This window comes from Bacillus rossius, chromosome 12 (assembly GCF_032445375.1).
Source record: "Bacillus rossius redtenbacheri isolate Brsri chromosome 12, Brsri_v3, whole genome shotgun sequence".
Taxonomy (NCBI): domain Eukaryota; kingdom Metazoa; phylum Arthropoda; class Insecta; order Phasmatodea; family Bacillidae; genus Bacillus; species Bacillus rossius.
Genome location: NC_086339.1, coordinates 26937401 through 26959365, shown reverse-complemented (window position 1 = coordinate 26959365; position 21965 = coordinate 26937401). Strand labels below are relative to the sequence as shown.

General features: G+C 41.2%; 1 protein-coding gene across 2 annotated transcripts in view; it reads left to right on the top strand.

Moving 5' to 3' along the window:
- LOC134537752 (uncharacterized) overlaps positions 1–21275 on the top strand; it is a 132869-nt gene extending 111594 nt beyond the window's left edge. For both annotated transcript variants that reach the window (XM_063378522.1, XM_063378520.1), the window contains exons 16-22: positions 1434–1660; positions 5747–6002; positions 8375–8532; positions 11136–11284; positions 15873–16015; positions 17136–17439; positions 19730–21275. In XM_063378522.1, coding sequence (XP_063234592.1) covers positions 1434–1660; positions 5747–6002; positions 8375–8532; positions 11136–11284; positions 15873–16015; positions 17136–17439; positions 19730–19889 — 1397 coding nt within the window. In that variant the 3' untranslated portion in view covers positions 19890–21275. The remainder of the gene's footprint in view (positions 1–1433; positions 1661–5746; positions 6003–8374; positions 8533–11135; positions 11285–15872; positions 16016–17135; positions 17440–19729) is intronic.
- Positions 21276–21965: the final 690 nt, after the last annotated feature.

Below are 21965 nucleotides of genomic sequence, written 5' to 3'. Positions count from 1 at the left end.
AGATTTCCATTTGGTATATAACTTTTGACTCTGAGAAGCTACGGTGTTCGTTTGGGTTTCAATCTTCAGCTCTCGTCAAAATCTATCGATTGCATGCATAAGTGTAAAATAGTTACAGTGAATATACATGGCGTTAAAATAAAAAAAAAATAGCGTTTTTGATATAGAATACGTACACGTATTCACGTACAACACACGGTCGTGTCCATGACACAGCCACACCCCGTTCTTTGAAACCATTAAGTTCATCTTGAAGTGTGACGGGGATTGGTCTTGGAAACAGTGTTGCGGGATACTGAGCCGTGGAAAGAGCCTCCACAGAATGACGTTCACGAGAGAGAGAGAGAGAGAGAGAATGAGAGAGAAAGAGAGAGAGACAGAAAGAGAGAGAGACAGAAAGAGAGAGAGACAGAAAGAGAGAGAGACAGAAAGAGAGAGAGACAGAGAGAGAGACAGACAGAGAGAGAGACAGACGGAGAGAGAGAGCCAGACGGAGAGAGAGAGACAGACGGAGAGAGAGAGATAGACGGAGAGAGAGAGAGACAGACGGAGAGAGAGAGACAGACGGAGAGAGAGAGAGCCAGACGGAGAGAGAGACAGACGGAGAGAGAGAGCCAGACGGAGAGAGAGAGACAGACGGAGAGAGAGAGATAGACGGAGAGAGAGAGATAGACGGAGAGAGAGAGACAGACGGAGAGAGAGAGATAGACGGAGAGAGAGAGAGCCAGACGGAGAGAGAGAGACAGACGGAGAGAGAGAGCCAGACGGAGAGAGAGAGACAGACGGAGAGAGAGAGATAGACGGAGAGAGAGAGACAGACGGAGAGAGAGAGAGACAGACGGAGAGAGAGAGAGACAGACGGAGAGAGAGAGAGCCAGACGGAGAGAGAGAGCCAGACGGAGAGAGAGAGAGCCAGACGGAGAGAGAGAGAGCCAGACGGAGAGAGAGAGAGCCAGACGGAGAGAGAGAGACAGACGGAGAGAGAGAGATAGACGGAGAGAGAGAGACAGACGGAGAGAGAGAGACAGACGGAGAGAGAGAGACAGACGGAGAGAGAGAGATAGACGGAGAGAGAGAGAGACAGACGGAGAGAGAGAGAGCCAGACGGAGAGAGAGAGACAGACGGAGAGAGAGAGAGATAGACGGAGAGAGAGAGAGACAGACGGAGAGAGAGAGACAGACGGAGAGAGAGAGACAGACAGACGGAGAGAGAGAGAGAGGTATAGAGACAGAGAGAGAGACAGACAGAGAGAGAGGTAGAGAGAGAGAGAGACAGACAGAGAGGTAGAGAGAGAGAGAGACAGACAGAGAGGTAGAGAGAGAGAGAGACAGAGAGACAGACAGAGAGAGACAGACAGAGAGAGAGGTAGAGAGAGAAAGAGAGGTAGAGCGAGTGAGCGAGAGCGAGAGACACGCTGGCCGACTTGTTGCAGGGATGCAGCACTCGGTGCTGTACGCGGCGGAGCCCCGGGGCCTGCCCCTGACGGAGAGGTTGCTCCCCCAGCACCTGGGCAGTCTGGGCTACGCCACGCACGCCGTGGGCAAGTGGCACCTGGGCCACTACCGCGAGGAGTACACGCCCACCCGGCGGGGCTTCGACTCGCACCTGGGCTACTGGACCGGCCACCAGGACTACTTCGACCACACCGCCGTCGAGCAGGTGCGCGGCGACCTGCAGGTCGAGCATGGTTCTTTCGCTCGCCACCGTCATAGCGACGACGCGTCGCCGGTATGACGGCTGAGTTATGACGGCCGCGTGAAAATGCGAGCACGGATCCCATCGTCATATCTCTCCCGTCATCGCTAAGGCGCCTTACCTACGACGGCTTGGCAATCGATAATATGCAGAGGTTGGCAGTGAATTTACAGAAAGGTGTTTTATTTGGCAGTTGGTTTATCTGCTAGCAATTTACAGCCAATAGAAAACTACCTACACGTAAACAAGATAGTGGACATTCATAAAACTTAGGCATGATGTGTCTATCGAATTATATATTTTCCACAACTATATTCAATATTTATATAATTTTTCATTGTACGCCTGTTGGTTTTGCGTAAATATAAGTTTAACAGACTATTTTTTGCCCAGTGAAACACTCGTCACGTCTCAGTCTCAAAATATAATAAAATCATTTTACATAGCAAAGTCTTTTATGATTATTAAATAGATAGTATTTAAGAAGGTTAAGGAGTGCATTAGAAACTGTGAAAGTTTATAGTTTTTAATATGAAAATATTATTTAGCGATTTAGTGAAACGTGTTGCCCGTTATTATTAATTTTGTTTTCAATGGTCAGTTGTTATTATGATGAAAAAAATAAATTTAAAAACACTTTTCTGACTCGACGTGAAACATTACAATACTAGACTTGATTTAATCATTATTTGGTAATTTTCGTCACCGTTTAAGTTAATTTGCCGATTTGAAGGTACCGAAACAACTCGGTGTGCTATACGTCCCTTAAAGACTGTTCAAAAAATACTACTGTTTTATTTAATTACATTATCCTTAGACTGGTTTATAGCATATTTTCTAGTGCACTGCAAGTTTTATTCACACTATTTTGTATCGTAGCATATCTATTGGGTGAATACGCTGATAATATTATTTATTTAGCATCTTGCAAGCTTGAACAATATAACACGAAGTCGGTGTTGTTAATTAAATGCCTGAATATAATTTATTAAGTAAACTGTAGTTGACAGTATTGTGTCTGCATTTTAAAACTACCAGAAGAGTAGAGGAACTAAAAATACCCTTTAACGGAATTAATTACTTTCTGTTCACACAAGCCGCTCCTCTCACAAATTACAATTTTCGCATGAACTATAAACACGAAACCTCTAAACTCTACGTGAAACACTATTATTCCTACATTGTTACCATTTTATCATACTGAAAGTATTTGAGTGAATCTTAGGTGAATAAAATACGTTTCAATATGCGATACAACAGGCGCAAACCTAGCCACCAACGAGGGTGGGGAGTAGGCCTAACCTAAAAGTCACTAAATCTTTGGGGGAAATGCTTTCTGTTTAAAATGCGATAAAACGAAGGTTTAAAATAACCATCAGACTACTATGTATTTATCAGGGGTATTCTTGTGTATTTTCAACCTTATCAATGCATTTATTTTATTTTTACAAGTGATTTTTTAAATTACACGTATGGAAGCTGAAGGGGAAATTAGTAGTTGTTTTTAGAAGTTTAATAAGCCACATGATGTAGGTGTTTTACACTTAACTTTTATACAGAATAATTAACTAATGTGATGTTATCTTCTATCTAGTTGAAATATTCCGTTATTTTGTCCTGACCTTTACTTTTTTTATTAAGTGATATGACAAAAGTAGGCAGATTGGCATTTTTTTTAGTATGATATATTTTGGTAAACCTAGTATTGTGCAGTTAAAAATAACGAGAAAAAAGAATCAGTGTGTCTTATTCACACAAAACATAGAAACTATTTATTTATACGGCGTGATTATTATCGGAAACAAGTTGTTTCGAAGTTTGTTCAGAGAAAAACATAACTTTTTTTTAGATACATCGTATATCTCACACACGTAATTTCTGAGTAAATAGAATGAGGCAAAACCTTAAATTTCACGAAAATATATTATTTAACTCATTTGAAATAATTATTTCCCAGTATTAAATGAAAGTTACACACGTAGTCGGCTGTATGACGGGGTTATGACGGCTATGACTGCCTTACGACGGGCAAACAATCCCGCCTTACCTATGACGGGCATGTCGTAGCTAAGGCGTCTTCCAGAAGGCGAAAAAAGATCCATGCTCGCTTTTAGTAGCGAAGCGTCATACCGATGACGCGTCAACCCTATGACGGGCGAAAAAGAGAACCATGCTCGCCCGGCTGGTCCCTCCTGCACCCACGCGCCTGGCCAATCCCCGCACGACCCTCTTCTTGCACGGCTAATCCCAACAGGCTTTAGCCTGATACGCACCTGGGTCCCTTATTAACCCGTAACCTTGCTACAAAATTAACTTCTTATTAGTTAGGTTAGTGGAAAAAAAAGTTTTAATAATTCCCACAATGGGGAATACTGACGTAAAAAAAAAAAAACTACACGGACTCTCGTCATTTGTGGTTCACACTGGATACCATAGAAAAATTTAAAGAAATGTCAACAAATATTATTACATAACCACACGAAGAAAAAGCCAAAATTCACCTGATGTCAAATTTTAAATGCATGGACATCGCAGAGAATTCCCGTGGACATGATTTATTTAGGCAAAATTAAATTTAGCACAGAGAACACAGTGGGCAGTTTGCAAGACCGTTTGTAACAATAATGGTAAGTAGAGATAAACAGTCACCTTGAGCAGGGGCGCAACAACAGGGGGGGGGGGGCTAGGGTATTGCCCCCCCCCCCCCCTTCTGAAACCTTGAAGTGGGGGCAAAGGGGGAAAAGAAAGTGCTGTGTAATCAATTTTTAGATAATAAAACTGCTTAAATAGCACCATTTTCCACCTTGAAATACAAATTTTCCCGGGGGAGAACCCCCGGACCCCCCGCTCCAATAGGGGGGGATCGATGATGTCTTTATAAAAAGTTATATTGCCCCCCTTTTGGAAATTTAGTTGTTGCGCCCCTGGCCTTGAGCAACACGACGACCACATTGTGGCGCAAAGACGAAACCATTTGAGTTGTCCAGTGTTGTTGCTTGTCTGTATTAACTGTTTTTGTTGCAATCTTCTCATCGTTTACTGCCCAGTTACTGTATTCGTCTATGCTAAAATTAAATACTTTTTTAATTAGAATTTTTAAAATAAATTATTTCAATGGAAGGCTCTGTAATGCATTTAAAATTTGACAGCTGTTGATTTTTGTATGTTCTCCGTGTGCTTGTATATTCAGTTTTTTTTGGTTCGTTCTTAACGTTTTTATAGGACATCGAGTGTAAACCAACAATAGCGTATGTCCATAAAATTGTTTTAAATCTTCGCAAACGAAGATGTGCACACAACATGCAATGGAAATTTAACAGAAAGAAGTATAATGCACATGCTTGTTACATACAAAAAATATAAAACGTCGTTGTGTGGTTCACTTTTAAATGAATTAAAAACGGTTTGGATAGGAAAAAAAAAATAAAAACACGTGCTCATGTTTAGTTTTATTTTTTAAATAACTACTAGTTTTTTTTTTTTGCATTATCAAACCAGTAAACGAAGTTTCTGCAATTTCAATGACCAAATTACTTACTTTTTGGAGAAACAGCATTACACCAAGGCTTCACATGTTTGTTCTTTTTGTGTGTTAAACGTTATATAGTAAAAAAATTTGGGCAATAATATACTGAATATAACAAAATTCACACCATTTTAACAACTAAGGGTGTCAATCCAGTTCATGTGCTTCTTCTGTACCAAAGATAGCCAATTCATGTTATTAGTAATATTTAATATATATGTGTTGTAGAATAGAATAGGATAGGAAGTAGGAAAGGATTCCTGGCGCATGTGAAATGTTAAAACATTGCCTAATGTTGCTACCTGGACTGATGTCTAGTGTAGTTGGTAGCCGACACGGGTTGAGCTCGAGAGTAGCATCGCTCTTCAACGCTCAACGCGTTGTCTTGGTAATTCACTTCTAATATTAACATACTCGTGTGTGTGATATGTTGCTTCCTGGATTGAGGCGGAGTGTAGGCGGTAGCCGACACGGGTAGAGGGCCCGGGGAGTAGCGAGGGTATCGCGCGCGACGCGGGTTGCAGGCCTACTGGGGGCTGGACATGCGGCGCGGCGCCGAGCCGGCCTGGGACCTGCACGGCCGCTACTCCACCGACGTGTTCACTGAGGAGGCGGTACGGCTGATAGGCGCGCACAACGCCTCGTCGTCGGGGCCGCTGTTCCTGTACGTGGCGCACGCGGCCGTGCACTCGGCCAACCCCTACAACCCGCTGCCGGCGCCCGACGAGGCCGTCGCGGCCTTCGCCGGCGTCCGGGGCTACGCGCGCCAGCGGTTCGCAGGTCAGCGCGTTTCTCACCGACTCGCCTGGAGTCAGAAATGCATCTAAAAGATGGATCTTTTGAGCACCGCAGTTCACAAGAAGTGGCCAGGTTTCACTCGCCTGGAGTCAGAAATACATCTAAAAGATGGATCTTTTGAGCACCGCAGTTCACAAGAAGTGGCCAGGTTTCACTCGCCTGGAGTCAGAAATACATCTAAAAGATGGATCTTTTGAGCACCGCAGTTCACAAGAAGTGGCCAGGTTTCACTCGCCTGGAGTCAGAAATACATCTAAAAGATGGATCTTTTGAGCACCGCAGTTCACAAGAAGTGGCCAGGTTTCACTCGCCTGGAGTCAGAAATACATCTAAAAGATGGATCTTTTGAGCACCGCAGTTCACAAGAAGTGGCCAGGTTTCACTCGCCTGGAGTTAGAAATACATCTAAAAGATGGATCTTTTGAGCACCGCAGTTCACAAGAAGTGGCCAGGTTTCACTCACCTGGAGTCGGAAATACATCTAAAAGATGGGAAGCTTACGATGTACATTTGTATTGCACAGACCCGAACAAGCCCCCGAATATCTACCTACTTTCGGCCAACGTCGGAATCAAAATGATTTGACAGTAATTTTTTAATGTAGCTATCCTACTAACCTAACATAACCAACAATCCAAAATTTTGTAGAGTAATAAACAAAAAAAATTGACGAAGTTGGCCGAAGGTAGATATTATCGGGCTTGTTCGGGTCTCTGTGCAATACAGAATGTACATCGTAGGCTCTTCCTGAAAGATGGCTCTTTTGAGCACCGCGCATTTCCATGGCAGTTCACAAGAAGTGGCCAGGTTTCACTCGTCTGGAGTCAGAAATACATCTAAAAGATGGCTCTTTTGAGCACCGCGCATTTCCATGGCAGTTCACAAGAAGTGGCCAGGTTTCACTCGTCTGGAGTCAGAAATACATCTAAAAGATGGCTCTTTTTGAGCACCGCGCATTTCCATGGCAGTTCACAAGAAGTGGCCAGGTTTCACTCGTCTGGAGTCAGAAATACATCTAAAAGATGGCTCTTTTGAGCACCGCGCATTTCCATGGCAGTTCACAAGAAGTGGCCAGGTTTCACTCGTCTGGAGTCAGAAATACATCTAAAAGATGGCTCTTTTGAGCACCGCGCATTTCCATGGCAGTTCACAAGAAGTGGCCAGGTTTCACTCGTCTGGAGTCGGAAATCAATCTAAAATATGGCTCTTTTAAGAAAATAACCAATTTTTTTTTACAGCATGAATAGTCAAATTATCAGATTAATATTTTTATTTTATTTATATAAGTCATGCGAAGATTTTTTCCATACATAAGTAAAAAAAAAGGTAGAATTTACTTAGATTTATGTATAAATAGTAGATATTGAGTGATTAACCATTGCCCAGCAAAAATTCATGGTCACATGATTTTATAATTTAGTGCAAGGTAATAATTTTAAAACTTTTTTATTTCCTGTAACTGAAATCTACTACATAACATAATTTTTTTATTCTTAATCATAATTAATTGGCATATTATCTGTGCTCGGGTTGACCTTGATTTCTTAGACAGTCTGTTCATGTATATATATATATTTAATAAAGAATTTTAAAATCACATACATATTGCATTGTGCCAATATTGATTTTTAAACGTTATTAACACATCACTAGGGTCACTGGAGAATGTCTTAGTGAACGTGAACTAAGTCATGTTTCAACCAATGTCAGTGCTGTGTATAGTTATTCAAATGTAAGGGCACTGCCATCAACCAATCTACACAAGTGGTAATTCATGCTCTTAAGGCCAACTTCCCGCATAAAATTTCCAACATTATCCTAAAATTCCCGTAGGTAAATACCGGGATAATTTACCATAAGAAACCATGGGGCCAGTTTGCGTTTTAAACAACCCTGGTCAGTGTCGTATGTAGAGATCTCTAATGATCTCTTAATCAACAAAATATAAAAACCCAATAAACTTCAATAAAATGTCACCCTTCCCGTTTTTTTTCCTTTAGTACATTAAATAATAACAAAGTCCATTCATGGATTATCCGAGTGATTAAGAATTCTGCATTTGAAAAATTTATCTGCTGTGAACCTGGGAATGAATTAAAATATTTGAACTTTGGAATGTGTTCAAGAGAGTTCGCAGCATGCCAAGTGAAAAGGCTTATGGTAAATTCACTTTTTACAATGTACGATAATTTACATCATACAGATAATCAGGTACAGCGTGCCGTAATTCAGGTACGTCATACCGCAATTATCGTACGCTGTAAACGTACTGCGAACGTGGTAAAGGACACACAATGGCCCATTCCCTGACTTGTTAACCTCCAAACCTGGTGTCGTCCGCGGTGTTCCCGCAGGCATGCTCTCCAAGCTGGACGACTCGGTGGGGCAGGTGGTCCAGGCGCTGCAGAGAGCCGGGATGCTGCGCGACACCATCTTCGTGTTCTCCACCGACAATGGTGGGCCGGCCGAGGGCTTCAACCTGAACGCCGCCTCCAACTGGCCGCTGCGAGGGGTGAGTGGCTTCAGCGGTCTAATACCCTAGACCCCTACCAACCTACGTTGTGCGAAAAACACTCAATCTGAAAACTGTTGAAGATTTCCGAGTGGTGTCTGCTTACGAATGAAATTTAAGAATACGCTGAGCGCGGATGAGAAGTTAATGTTTCCGTATTTAGTTTGTATTTTTTTTTTTTTTTAGATGAGTGAAAATTAATAAAAAAATTGGTTGTCTGTAAAGTCGGTTTACGGACGATAGTTTAACGTGACAACGTCATAACAAAACATTGATGAAATGATTACATACTTTTAAGAATAAAATTGAATCATTTTTATTTTAATAATAAATGAATAAATACTTGAAATTATACTAGTAATCAGATTTTTAAAATGCAAGAATAATTAACGTTTATTGCCGAAATTGTTGTAATAAGCAATGAAAACCACGTTAACTTTTCACTTCACTTAATAAACAGTCGACGAAACAGGTCACATGTAGATGTAAGTTGTGTGCTGCCGCTGTCTTTTTTCTCCTCGGACGCATAGGCCAATCGAGTGGAAGAGAGATAGATGCGGCGCAAGCGTACAATGAGCGTAACGGGACACTTTTTCGTGCGTGCAGCCGGCGTTCATAGATTTATTAGACGTTGTCACGTCAAAAGGCGTGTAATAAAAAATAATTTTTAGGAATTGAAACAGCCGGTACAGTTCCTTGAAAGTACTCGCATAACAACTTTATCTTCGTTTCTCCGCCATATAATGTTGTGGTTACCACTGAAATCTTACAGTTGCCCCATGTACGACGAGAGGACTGTGCGCAAGTTCACAGCCTTGAGCTTAGAGGCTATGTCGCACTAGAAGCACGGGAGGGGAAACAAAAGGGTAGAGTTCGAGCGAAACCAAAGAAATGGCTTGTGAGACACGCACATTTTATTATCTGCAAATATATGGTTAACAAAGACAAACAGATATATCCCGAGTACTCAATTGTTCTTTGTGCACATGTTCTTTGTTTCTTGACTTTCTCACGGATCCGCACAGCATGTGCCTATCAATAAAATCATTTTACCAACAAGTCGTACATTAATTTTTAACATATACTGAAATATTATTATTCTTCAAAATGAAAAAAAAAATCAAATGATTATGTGTTTACACAATAATTATTGCCTCCAATATTTTAAAATAGCAAGACTGAAATAAGTAGAAAACTCTCATACATTAAATGAAACTAAGCCAAGCGGGTATTATTTTAAGCATACAATATCTGAGGCATACAAATACCAATTATGACTCGAGAACAAAATATATTTAAATGAACCCATTTACAATATTACAACTATCCTTCAATATTTAGATTGTGTGTACAATGCTTCAAACTTCAATATTTCAACTAAAAAAAAACCTCGACCTACTTTAAATGGAACCCCTCGAGTCTAATGGGTAAAACTGGCCGGACACTCGCCTTGTGAGTTCGTAGGCCGTCCTGTCTCGGGCTCGCTCATAGAGTCGTCTCTTCCACCAGCTCGCCTGCCGACTAGCGCGCTTCCAAACAGGAACGAGTTGCCCCGACGACAAAGACAAATGCTCCATGCACTTCCCTATACAACTTAAATGGCTGTTTAGATTTTTTCATGCCTAAAACTCGTCCATGAAAACACCCGTTTTAGCCTGGGTGGACTCACGGGTTCGACCAGACTGCAAGATATTAGGGTGAAAAAGTGTAATTATTCAGAGAGGTGTAAATGTTGTTATAAAACAGGACTAACCACATTCGTTAACTTGTTTTTTATTGATAAAAATCATGAGTATAAATGCTTAATACATGCATAGATGCTTAGTATTAAAGAGTATAAAACCCCGGCGGGCTGCGCAGGCCGTTTAAAAAAAAAATGATTCAAACAATTCAATTTAGACTGAATCAAACGAATAATAAAGCCCTAAACGTGGAGGTTCGGTGCGGCCAGGGGAGAAATTACACAAGCCCAAACTCGATATTGGCTCGCGCAGCAAATGACGCGCATGGAGTTAATGGGCAAAGACAAAACTAGCAAGAAAGATGAAACTAATGAAAGCTCCCCACAACAAAACAAGGCGGCCAATATCGGTGCGGCATGAAATCTTCAGAGATTTGTAAACAGAGCGTTAACACCTGGAGCTCTGCTCGCCGTGCGGAGATCCAGCCAGACTTCCAACTTAACACTTTCCTAAGGCATAAGTGACACTACGTCTTTTATTTTCTTATCTCTTTATAGCATTAATTTCCTTGTAGGTGGCGGTAAAAAGTAATCGTAATAAAAAATAGGAAGGAATGAAAAGACTTCTGGAATGGACAGTGCGTATTAAAAACATATATAATTACATGTTACAGAATTATATAAATTCTTAGAATCTGTGGTGTTTTTTTTACGAATTTTCTCGCGTGAATCGATCTGATGAATTATTCGAATATTACTATTCCTCTTGTACAAATTTATTTGATAATCGATTATTTGAATCTTACTAGTTATCTGATAAAAATCGATTTTATAACCGATTATTCGAATAATACACGGTTTATCTCCTGAAATCGATTATCCGACAAACGATTAATCGAATGAATACTTGCCTTGCTCGCAGGTGAAGAACACGCTGTGGGAGGGCGGGGTGCGGGGAGCCGGTCTGCTGTGGGGCTCGATGCTGGCCCAGCCGGGCCGAGTGTCCGACCACTTGTTCCACGTGAGCGACTGGCTGCCCACCCTGTACTCGGCCGCGGGCGGCGACCCCAGGTGAATGGGGCTCTGTCGTGACTTAGAAACACGTCACTTGGACACATCACCCAGATACATATCGCTTGGAAAAAAAATCTAAGATAAAATTGTATTCATTATGCCAGTTCCAAGTTATGTGGTTATAAGATGAGATAGTTCTGAGTTATGTGTTTAGGCGTTTTGTATTTCTAATGTTACGTGTTTCAAAGTTCCGACAGTTCTATGTCGTGTGTTTCTAAGTTATGGCCGTTTTAAGTTGTGTGTTTCTAAGCTGTTATGATTTTATAACGTAGATAGAACGTTTCGAAGGTAACAAGTATATATCTCACATGGATTCATTTTAAAACCTAACAATTAGCAGAAAGAATTCTCTCAAAACATATACAAGGCAGGTATTATTGCCAACATGTAAATACTAAATTTGCACGATACAAAGCGCCGTGATTACTGTGCTAACTAGCCATTACGTTACTGACTGAAATATATAGACAAGACAAGGTTTAATTTACTAGCAAACGTTCGCGCAATGCAGGCGCGGATACGGGACAAACAAAAAATCAGTACTTATAAATACAGTACTTCTAGACTTGAAACTCAATATTATTCCAATAAATGTATGGCCATGAAGTATGACCAAAAAAAGTTACAATTGACAACAATTTATGACAAAATATTTCAAGGTTTCAAATCGTGGTCAAAAGCACACGCGAAGGCCCAAAAGATAAGCGTCACGAAGGGCAAAGCACTCAGGCAATTACAATTCAAATGGGCCAGTGAAGACTGCGACAAGAGTTCAAACAGCCAATTATACACGATGCTAGCTGGAAAACACGTGAGCAAGAACAGTAACGTTAATTCATTACAAAAGAGAATTCAACCCGATTCAATAGGGGTGACCTCAACAACCACTAAAAGTTACGTTACGATCGCAAACGTACAAAATTATAAGCGGCCTGCAATAGGCTGGCGATTAATTGGCACAAGGCAAAGAGTTACGATGGCAAAGAGTTACGATCTGAAACGGACCAACTAAAACTAACACACCTGCCCGGCGCCTATGACGCGGCTCTGGTAGTATGGCACTTCACACAACACACTCACAGGGCTCCTTAGAAATTTAGCTTGATTGCGACTGTATTGATGACGACAATAAGCAAGCAAAAGACGAACTGACATTTACGTTACGTTAAGCAAGGTGGCGTGGCGTGGGTGTCACACATCTAGACACAAAACAAGTTGAATTCTAAACTTATCTGCCACGGACTGCCGCTCCCGTCGCACACTTAAGTCACAAATGAATTTAATAACTGAAATGATGAGTCTGAATTTTCTGACGGAACTGGTATCGACTAATAAGTAATTCAAACTATTGAACCCGGACGAATGAGAGAGGGAGCTGATGACAGCTGTTAAATACACATACCCTGCACCCCACTGCGCAAGTCAAGAGCAAAGTGGTCGAAGAGGGGGGAACAGCTCACTCCAGGAAGGGGAGGAAAGTGGAGGGGGGAAAGTAGGGGAAGCAGCGGAGAGAAGTAGGCATCTGTCGCGCGGACTTTAGACGTTCGAAAATATCACTGCAACGCCGTGACAGGAACCAGATGAAATTTCTGCGGATATCCGTTGCCTTCCGTGGTGCGATGATGAAAAACGCCTAGATATACAACATAAAACTATATAATATACGCTACGGGTGATGCTAGATGAAGTAAACCTAGGTTTACCCGGGTTAACTTAACACTATCCAAATTTGTTGGGTAAAGTCCGAATGGTAACAAATAAATTCGAATTCAATGTTTACCCGTGTACACTTAGGTCTACACAAAGTTTACTGGGTAATGTTAGACAAAACCAAATTATTGACAAATTTAGTTTAATTGATACCTTAACCAACGTAACCTAACTTAACCTAAATTAGTCTTACGTGCTCAAAAAATGACGAAACATTTAACGATACCCAGCCAGCGTTGGGTAGACCTGGGTGCACACGGGTAAACGCCGAATTAAAATTGATTTTATGTTATTATTTGGACTTTACCCAACAAACCTGGATAATACTAAGTTAACCCGGACAGACCTAGATTTACTCCTTCTTCTAGCATTAACACGTAGCATATATAATATATAATATTTAAGTTTCATTCACAACAGTTATGTGCTGGAACCGGGTCGGGAATAGACCACGTAACCACGTGACCTCTGCCTCGTGAAGTTAATTTTCTATTTTAAAAATTTCAGTGACGGTGACAAGTGTGATGACTTATTTAGACAGTTATTAATTCAAATGCCCGTGCATTACGTGAACCCAGGACCCATCGCTACGAAAGCCAGCGTGTGTCCGACTGCGGTACAGAGCTCGGCGTAATGGAAGAGCGTCAGTGATATAAAAACTGATAAAAAAACTGCGCATATACCGCGTCAGCCGCGAATAACAATCCACGGCGGTTAGCCTTTCAATACGGCCGTGTTATCAATACAAAACAAAATGCAAATTTCATTACCAGATATTATCTTTGCATTACAATTTGACATTACAATGGCTAATGGCATGTGAATAAACGACACCACGCATTCGACAAAAAAAAAAAAACAAAAAAAAAACAAGTTATTGTGGTTACTGACACATGGAACATAATCAAGTCATATTATCATTTAAATTCATATGTTGTTTACAAAATTAACAGTCATAATGAAAAAAAACTCAGGATAAATAAACGAATAGTTAATTAGTAACAATACGAACACGTTTTTTAGTACTTTGAAATAAGTTTTTATCGAAAGATATTCAACAATAATTTAGCTCATTACTGGACACACTGTAAATCGTGGAAACCACCGAGTTTAGCGCACCTCACGAGAGTTGTCGATACCAGCTTTGAAGCATAATTGTAGTACTTGTACGTCTTAACAAAGGGGCAGAAAATTGTAATTTAAATGGATTTGCATAACGGTTTTCGCGACTCCATTTTGTCTCGGCGAATATTCATGAGTGCAGAGTTATGAAGGAATGTGTTATTTTTATGTATGTCCCGTTTCAGGCCATTATTTTATATTTACTTTTAACATTGTTTAACTACTAGACTTTTCGAGTAGCCTAACTTTAAACTAAATAAAAAAATTATAGTGCATACTTTTTGTATAATCAGCTGGCAAAAATAAATTTTTAACTTTTTTGTGCTACAATAAAATTTTTGGGTTTAAAGGCATTGCTGGTGGCTATTGTGTGGTATGGTTTATATTTCTTCAAGAAGAAAAAAAAATTAATTCTATTTAACCTTTAAAACAGAAAAATCCTCAGAATTTTAAAAAGCTAGTTAATATTTAAATAATTCTTATTCTGAAAGAAATTAAACCATGTCACACAGTAGCCAGTAAAATTGAATTTTAAACCTTAAAAGTTTCAGTTTTATATTCCATTTAATTCTCCTTATTCATAGTGCACAAAAATGTTAAAAATGCAACATTACCCAAGAATTATACATCAAATACCTATTGTATATTTTTTGTGAAAGTTCAGCCACTCACAAAGTCGAAAAGTTTAACCGTGTGAAATGTAAATATGAACGGGACACAGTGTATGCCACAACGATATCAAATCTGCACGAGATCACTTATAATGAACCTTGTGTATGGCATAGCTGTATATAACTAGAACTTAAAACAATGTTTTGAAGGGAAAAAAAAATATTGATTGGTTTTTCATATGTCACACAGTGAATAAAATACTGCAATAATTTTCCAGTTTTTGAATACATTCGTAAGACGTTAAACCTATTATAAACCCAGCCTCGCAATTTTTTAATCAAATTTATATCCATGAAAATTTTATATAGGTATACATTTATATTATAATTCAACATAAATATTGACTCGTTTTTGGAAAGGCCTCTTATGTTGTTGCTTGTATTTCATGGCAAGAACGCAGAAGTTCTTTATTTCTTTATGTAGGAAAATTTATGACTAAAATTCATGTTCGTTGTCTCGTGAAATGCACAAAGAAGGCCCATTACAATATTTCCAGGTGGCGTTGACTGTGTAAATTTTCCAGGGTAATATATTATGAGTTTACATATTAATAAATAAAACCTTGAAGTTAAAAAAAAATATATTCTAATGTTGTTACCCAACTGAATGAATTTTTTATATGATTTGTTTGAATTTGTTTGTAAAGATGTTATTTAAACATTATTCGTAGCTTCACAAAATGCAATCATGCATGAAACAAGAAGTTGAATAGACTAAATTAGACAAGGATGAACTACAAAAAAAATAAAAAATAAATGTAAAAAAAATATGGAATCACAAATAACCAAACATAAATCAATTTGAGGCAATGTTTCAGTCTTTTAAAATGTTTAGAATTAAGAACAATAATGCAAATAAACTAATTTATATTTTGGATTTATTTAAATAAAATAATCTTATTTGTGTTTACTGATAGAATTGTTAAAAAATATAAATACATTATTATTACCTCAGATAAAAGTTTTTGATAAGAGTATTTGAAAACTTTTTTCTCTCGAAAACTTATGATGGTGAGAAACATTAATTTGCATTTGATGTATTTAATAAAGTCTGTATAACGAATTTATTTTTTTTCTTTCAGAACTTTGGGTGATATCGATGGCTTTGATGCATGGGGAGCTTTATCTCAGAATACCCCCTCCAACAGGACTGAAGTTCTTCACAATATCGACGAAATCATCGGGAATGCCGCGTTAACTGTTGATGAATGGAAAATTGTTGTAGGTAAGTACCACAAGTGGACTAAACTTAAACCCCCCAACCCCCCCCCCCCCCCCACACACACACACACACACCCCACACACAACCTCCAAAACACATCCAAACAACCTCCAAAACACATCCACAAAACCTCCACACACATCCACACAACACACACTAACACCACACACATGATACACACATTCCACACAAACCCAAACAACCTCAACACACATCCACAAAACTGCCACAAACAACCTCCATACACACCCTCCATAACAAAAAAAAACACACACACCCTCCATTCACACACATACCCTCCATTCACACACACACCTTCACACCTTGCACACCAACACCTCATACCCACCCCAAACCCCCTTAAACCAAAAAAAAAAAAAAAAAAAACCCACACACACCTTCCCTACAGACACAATTCCCTACACACACCTTCCCTACACACATTCATTCCCCCACACACACCCCTTTAAACACATAATCCTCCACTTACCAACACTCACACACCCTCACTCACACAATCCCAAAACCTCCCACCTGAAACCTCCAAACACCTCCTACACACACAAGACCTCATACAGATAAACACAGAATCACACACTCAACCTTACAATATTCCAATAAAACAATAGGTTATTAACATAAATTAATTTAAATATAATTGGAACAGTTAAATAATTAGATTGTAAAATGGATAACATTGTTGTCTTTCTTCTGATGATAAATAACAAGTAGATGAGATAATTACTTGTTTGTTGGCCCTGTTTTGACCAATGGGAGCTTGTATCGCGCGTTACATGATACTATCTGTACCTGTTTTCTATAACACTTAATATATACATTGTGTATACCATTTATATATACATAATATTCATTGTTAGACGGAATAAATACCTATAATGGATGAAGTGTATGAAATTTTCCTGTGTTCTGATTCAAAGGCAACATCGGAAACATTTGTTGTGTTCCATCCAGCTGGAATCATTTCATGTAACGTGGTGCGTCTCGTAAACCCCCCCCCCCCCCCCCCCCACCAAACTGAGAGTAATGCAAAGTAAGCGAGTGGTTGTCCCTGTTTCGACCAATGAGTAATGTAAAAGTAAGCGAGTGGTTCGGGTGGCTCCAGGATCCAGCTACGGCGGCGCCTGGGACGGCTGGTACGGGCCCTCGGGCCGCGACGGGGCGAGCTACGACGTGGACCGGGTGCTGGCGAGCCCTGCTTCGCGCGCCCTGGCGGCGGCCGGCTGGGAGCTCACCGCCGGCAAGATCCTCGAGCTGCGCGCGCTCGCGCAGGTGCAGTGCAGCAGCAGCAGCAGCAGCAGCAGCAGCAGCAGCAGCTCCAGCAGCACCAGCTCTTGCAAGCCGCTGCAGGCGCCCTGCCTCTTCAACGTGCGCTCCGACCCGTGCGAGAAGCGCAACCTCGCGGACAGGCAAGCGAACTTCCTCTTAGCCAACGTTTCACCAAGAGCTGCCTGGGTGGAGGTTGTGGGTCCAGATCAACTGTTTGACAGTCGGGCGATCACTCAGAAGGCAGGGGGTGTATGTGTATGGGGAAGCCTTCTTTTCACAGACGAGAGAGCCAAACTTCCGATCGTGCATCTTCGTTTTTTTTTGTTTTTTTTTTTGGTTCATTGTAAATAAATACGGCGGTGTTGATAAAAGGAAAGACCATGAACAAGGCGGCAACGGTATTTATTTGTACGCCGCCATATTTTTCGTTTGCCGTGTGTCCGTGAATGTTTATTTTGGATAACTCGTGATGACTATTGGTCAATTAGGTTAGGTTAGCTATACATTATAAATACTTTAAAACTTTGTGGGCGGTTGATTTGGTCAGGATAGCTACATTAAAGATACTGTGAAATAATGTAAACGGTTTCCTAGCCCTGGATAGCTACATATTAAAAAGTTATTTGCTAAGCAACCATAAAATGATTTTACAGTATTTTTAATGTAGCTATTCTTACATAATATAACCAAACATCCATAGCTAACTTATCCTAATAGAATGCAAAATTTAATGCCACACCGGTTTATACAATGAGATAGAACGGTGTATGACGTATGAGTAAGCTACATCCCAAATAAATACACCTGTTGTGGTACGGGAAAAAAAAGCGAGCATGAACTTCGGGGAACTTCGGGTGTGGCTCTCTCGTCTGTGAAATGAAGGCTTCACGTTGTGTATGTTGTATCAAAGGTTGTATGCAGAGGTTGTATCTCGGTGTACGGGCATTCGGGAGGAATAACCATGGTGCTGTCATCCGTGGCGGATTGCGCGAACCAAAGTGAAACTTTATTAAATGTTAAATGAATTTTAACAAGATGGGAATTAGTTTAGTACAATTCCTTGTCGAAAAGAAATATGAAACTATTAGAAACGGCTTCAATAAAAACTAAATAAAGGATTGAAAAAAAAAATTAATTGTCTGTAAAGTCGGTTTACGGACGATAGTTTAACGTGACAATGTCATAACAAAACATTGATGAAATGATTGAATACTTTTATGAATAAATTTGAATCATTTTTATTGAACTATCATTATTTTGTATGGATACAAAGGAGGAGTGAAATGAAATCTACAATTTCATTGATATATTTACTTTTATTGCACTCATTAATTCAAATATGTTTATTACTTTAACGAAGAGATTATTTTAACTATAACTTTTATACATGTTTGCTATTTAACTTCTTCCACTCTGTGTTATTCTGTTAAGGATAGGACGATGATAGGAAAAGTAGGAGACGAATGGGAGTGTTTCAAGTTTAATTTGCCTCGAAAAAGTAAAATCATGGTTGTTCCAATCGAGTGGAAGAGAGTTAGATGCGGAGCAAGCGTACAATGAGCGTAACGGGACTCAGTGTAACGGGACAATGTGCGTTACGGGACACTTTTTAGTGCGTGCAGCCGGAGTTCATCGATTTATTAGACGTCACGTAAAAAAAAAACCCCCAAAACACAGATTATGGATATTTTTTTTCGACAGGAATTTTATTAAAATACTGCCAATCTTGTTTTTTAAGTATATAAAGTTTACGTCACGTTAGAAAAATAAGTTCTACTTATTTGGCATTACTAAATAATGTAACCTGAAACATTTTAAAACACGTATTTTAACACCCAGAATATGTATTTAACACTAAGAATTTTTTGCTTAAACGACTGAAATCAGTATGTAACTAATTCCTACAGACAAACTGTAACCTCCCTGAGCTTTGTCAACTGTATTGTTACAGTATATTATGTCATTAAAACTCCAGTGACGAGGTTAGAACCACGTCAGAAACCAACTTTGAGCTTTGCAAGCGGGCTCTCTACCGCTTTGCTACCGAGTCTATTGGGACTTTGGAAGGAGAATGTGCATTATAATCGGAGTAATGTCAGTTTTATTTCGTATTTTAAAATTTGCAGTTACATTCTACTATGACTATTTTAGTTTACTAGATATTTTTTCAGGGTAGTTTCACTATCATAAAGTTTCATTTGGCACACTAACACGTTGACTACATACTGGTTTCTGTTGCTGTACGTAGGTCTACCGTCTTTGTGTCGTATTTTTGTGTTCTTTGACCCATTTTCGCGAAGTTACTCCTGCCAGATGATGTATACCGAGAGATGAGTTGGTTGAAATTAAAAATCTGATGTGTTTGTTCGGTCGGCGGATTTGATGTATCGACGTCGAGAAGAAGTTGAAAGACGGGTAATGTTCTTGCAGGTTCCCCGGGGTGCTGCGTCGCCTGCGTCAGAGGCTGACGGAGCTGAACGCGACGGCGGTGCCGCCCGCCAACCTGCCGTGGGACCCGCGCGCCGACCCGCGGCTCTGGGACCACACCTGGGGCAGCTTCGGCGACCGCGTCGGCAACTCCGTCCGCTGACAACCTCTCCGTCAGCAACTCCGTCCGCTGACAACCTCTCTGCCGGAGACGCCGAAGAGACGCAGTTGAACCCGCCCGCTTGGTTAGAGGGGCGCGTACAGCTGGACTGTGAACCATCCGTCGTGTTCCGTCCGTCATCCATTCACTTGACCTGCAGCCAATCGTAATACCATCCGTTCATCGAGCTTTAACTATCGACGGACGGACGGACCTCCAAAATGTTAGCAAGACGCATATTGCCGGCAACCTTTACTATCTTGAGTCTGTCTTTTTATTAAGCTACTTCAACTTAATGTTTTAAATTTATGTTTGTACAAATTTTTGACACTGAAATTGTTTTAATAAATATCAGAACGAAAAAAAAATTGATTTTAATGATTTGTTACGTGTTTAGTTTCATTATCGTCAATACAAGATAAATGTCCACCACTATCTAGGCATTCTAGTCTGTTGGAAGCATCAAAAAGTAAAAGAATTTGATGGACGTACGGATAATTGTGAATCGCTCGGCCTTTTCAAACGGACGGATAGCGGACGGACGCTATCAGCGAGGCGGGGATGATAAGTGCGACGCTTGATGTTGCTTCTAGCGCGGTTATCGCCTGAACTGGCGCGCAGTCATCTCGTCGGGCCTAGAGAAACTATGAGATGTGAGTGGTGATAGTAACGCTCTAAAAATTGGAAATGAATATAAAGGTGTATCGCAAGTCCATGTAGAGCTTTAAAGTATCTTTACCGAGATGTTCATATTTAAAAAACAATCTGAACTAGCACATTTTAACGATTTTTACTCTTAAAAACACAGTTAAACAAGGTAATCCGGAAACTAAACTTCTAATCTTCTAAAAAGCTTTTCGTAAAAAGACACAACACGAATATTACAATTTTTTATAATTCACGTGTATTCTACTGAAAACTTGCACACACTACTCTGCTTAACCGACAAACATAGTTTCAGAAATTTGTCTCCCTTCAGGGCAGACCGTGGAGGCATTTATACACTAAGCAGGTATGCATTTCATACTCACCGTGCAATACAGAACACGAGCGCTGCCGTGCACAGCTGAGCACGTGTGCTAATATGCACAGAAGAACACGTAGGCTGCCGTGCTCAGCAGAAAACAAGCGCTCCGGTACACATTGAGCAATTGGTGTTGCCTTGCGATTCCGTGCGCTGCAGTGCACTACAGAGAGCAACCTTGCACAGCAGTGCGCTGATGTGCAAAGCAGTGCGTTGCCGTGCACAGCAGTGACCTGCCGTGCACAGCAGTGTGCTGCCGTGCACATCAGTGAGCTGCCGTGCACAGCAGTGAGCTGAAGTGCACAGCAGTGAGCTTAGGTGCACAGCAGTGAGCTGCCATGAACAACAGTGCGCTGCCGTGCACAGCAGTGCGCTACCTAGCACAGCAGTGCGCTGCCGTGCACAGCAGTGCGCTACCTAGCACAGCAGTGCGCTGCCGTGCACAGCAGTGCGCTGCCGTGCACAGCAGTGCGATACCTAGCACAGCAGTGCGCTGCCGTGCACGAAAGTGTGATGCCGTGCACAGCAGTGCGCTGCCGTGCACAGCAGTGCGCTACCTAGCACAGCAGTGCGCTGCCGTGCACAGCAGTGCGCTGCCGTGCACAGCAGTGCGCAACCTAGCACAGCAGTGCGCTGCCGTGCACAGCAGTGCGCTGCCGTGCACAAAAGTGCGATGCCGTGCACAAAAGTGCGCTGCCGTGCACAGCAGTGCGCTGCCGTGCACAGCAGTACGCTGCCGTGCACAGCAGTGCGCTACCTAGCACAACAGTGCGCTGCCGTGCACAGCAGTGCGCTGCCGTGCACAGCAGTGCGCTACCTAGCACAGCAGTGCGCTGCCGTGCACAGCAGTGCGCTGCCGTGCACAGCAGTGCGCTGCCGTGCACAGCAGTGCGCTGCCGTGCACAGCAGTGCGCTGCCGTGCACAGCAGTGCGCTGCCGTGCACAGCAGTGCGCTACCTAGCACAAGAGTGCGCTGCCGTGCACAGCAGTGCGCTACCTAGCACAAGAGTGCGCTGCCGGGCACAGCAGTGCGCTCTCGTGCACAGCAGTGCGCA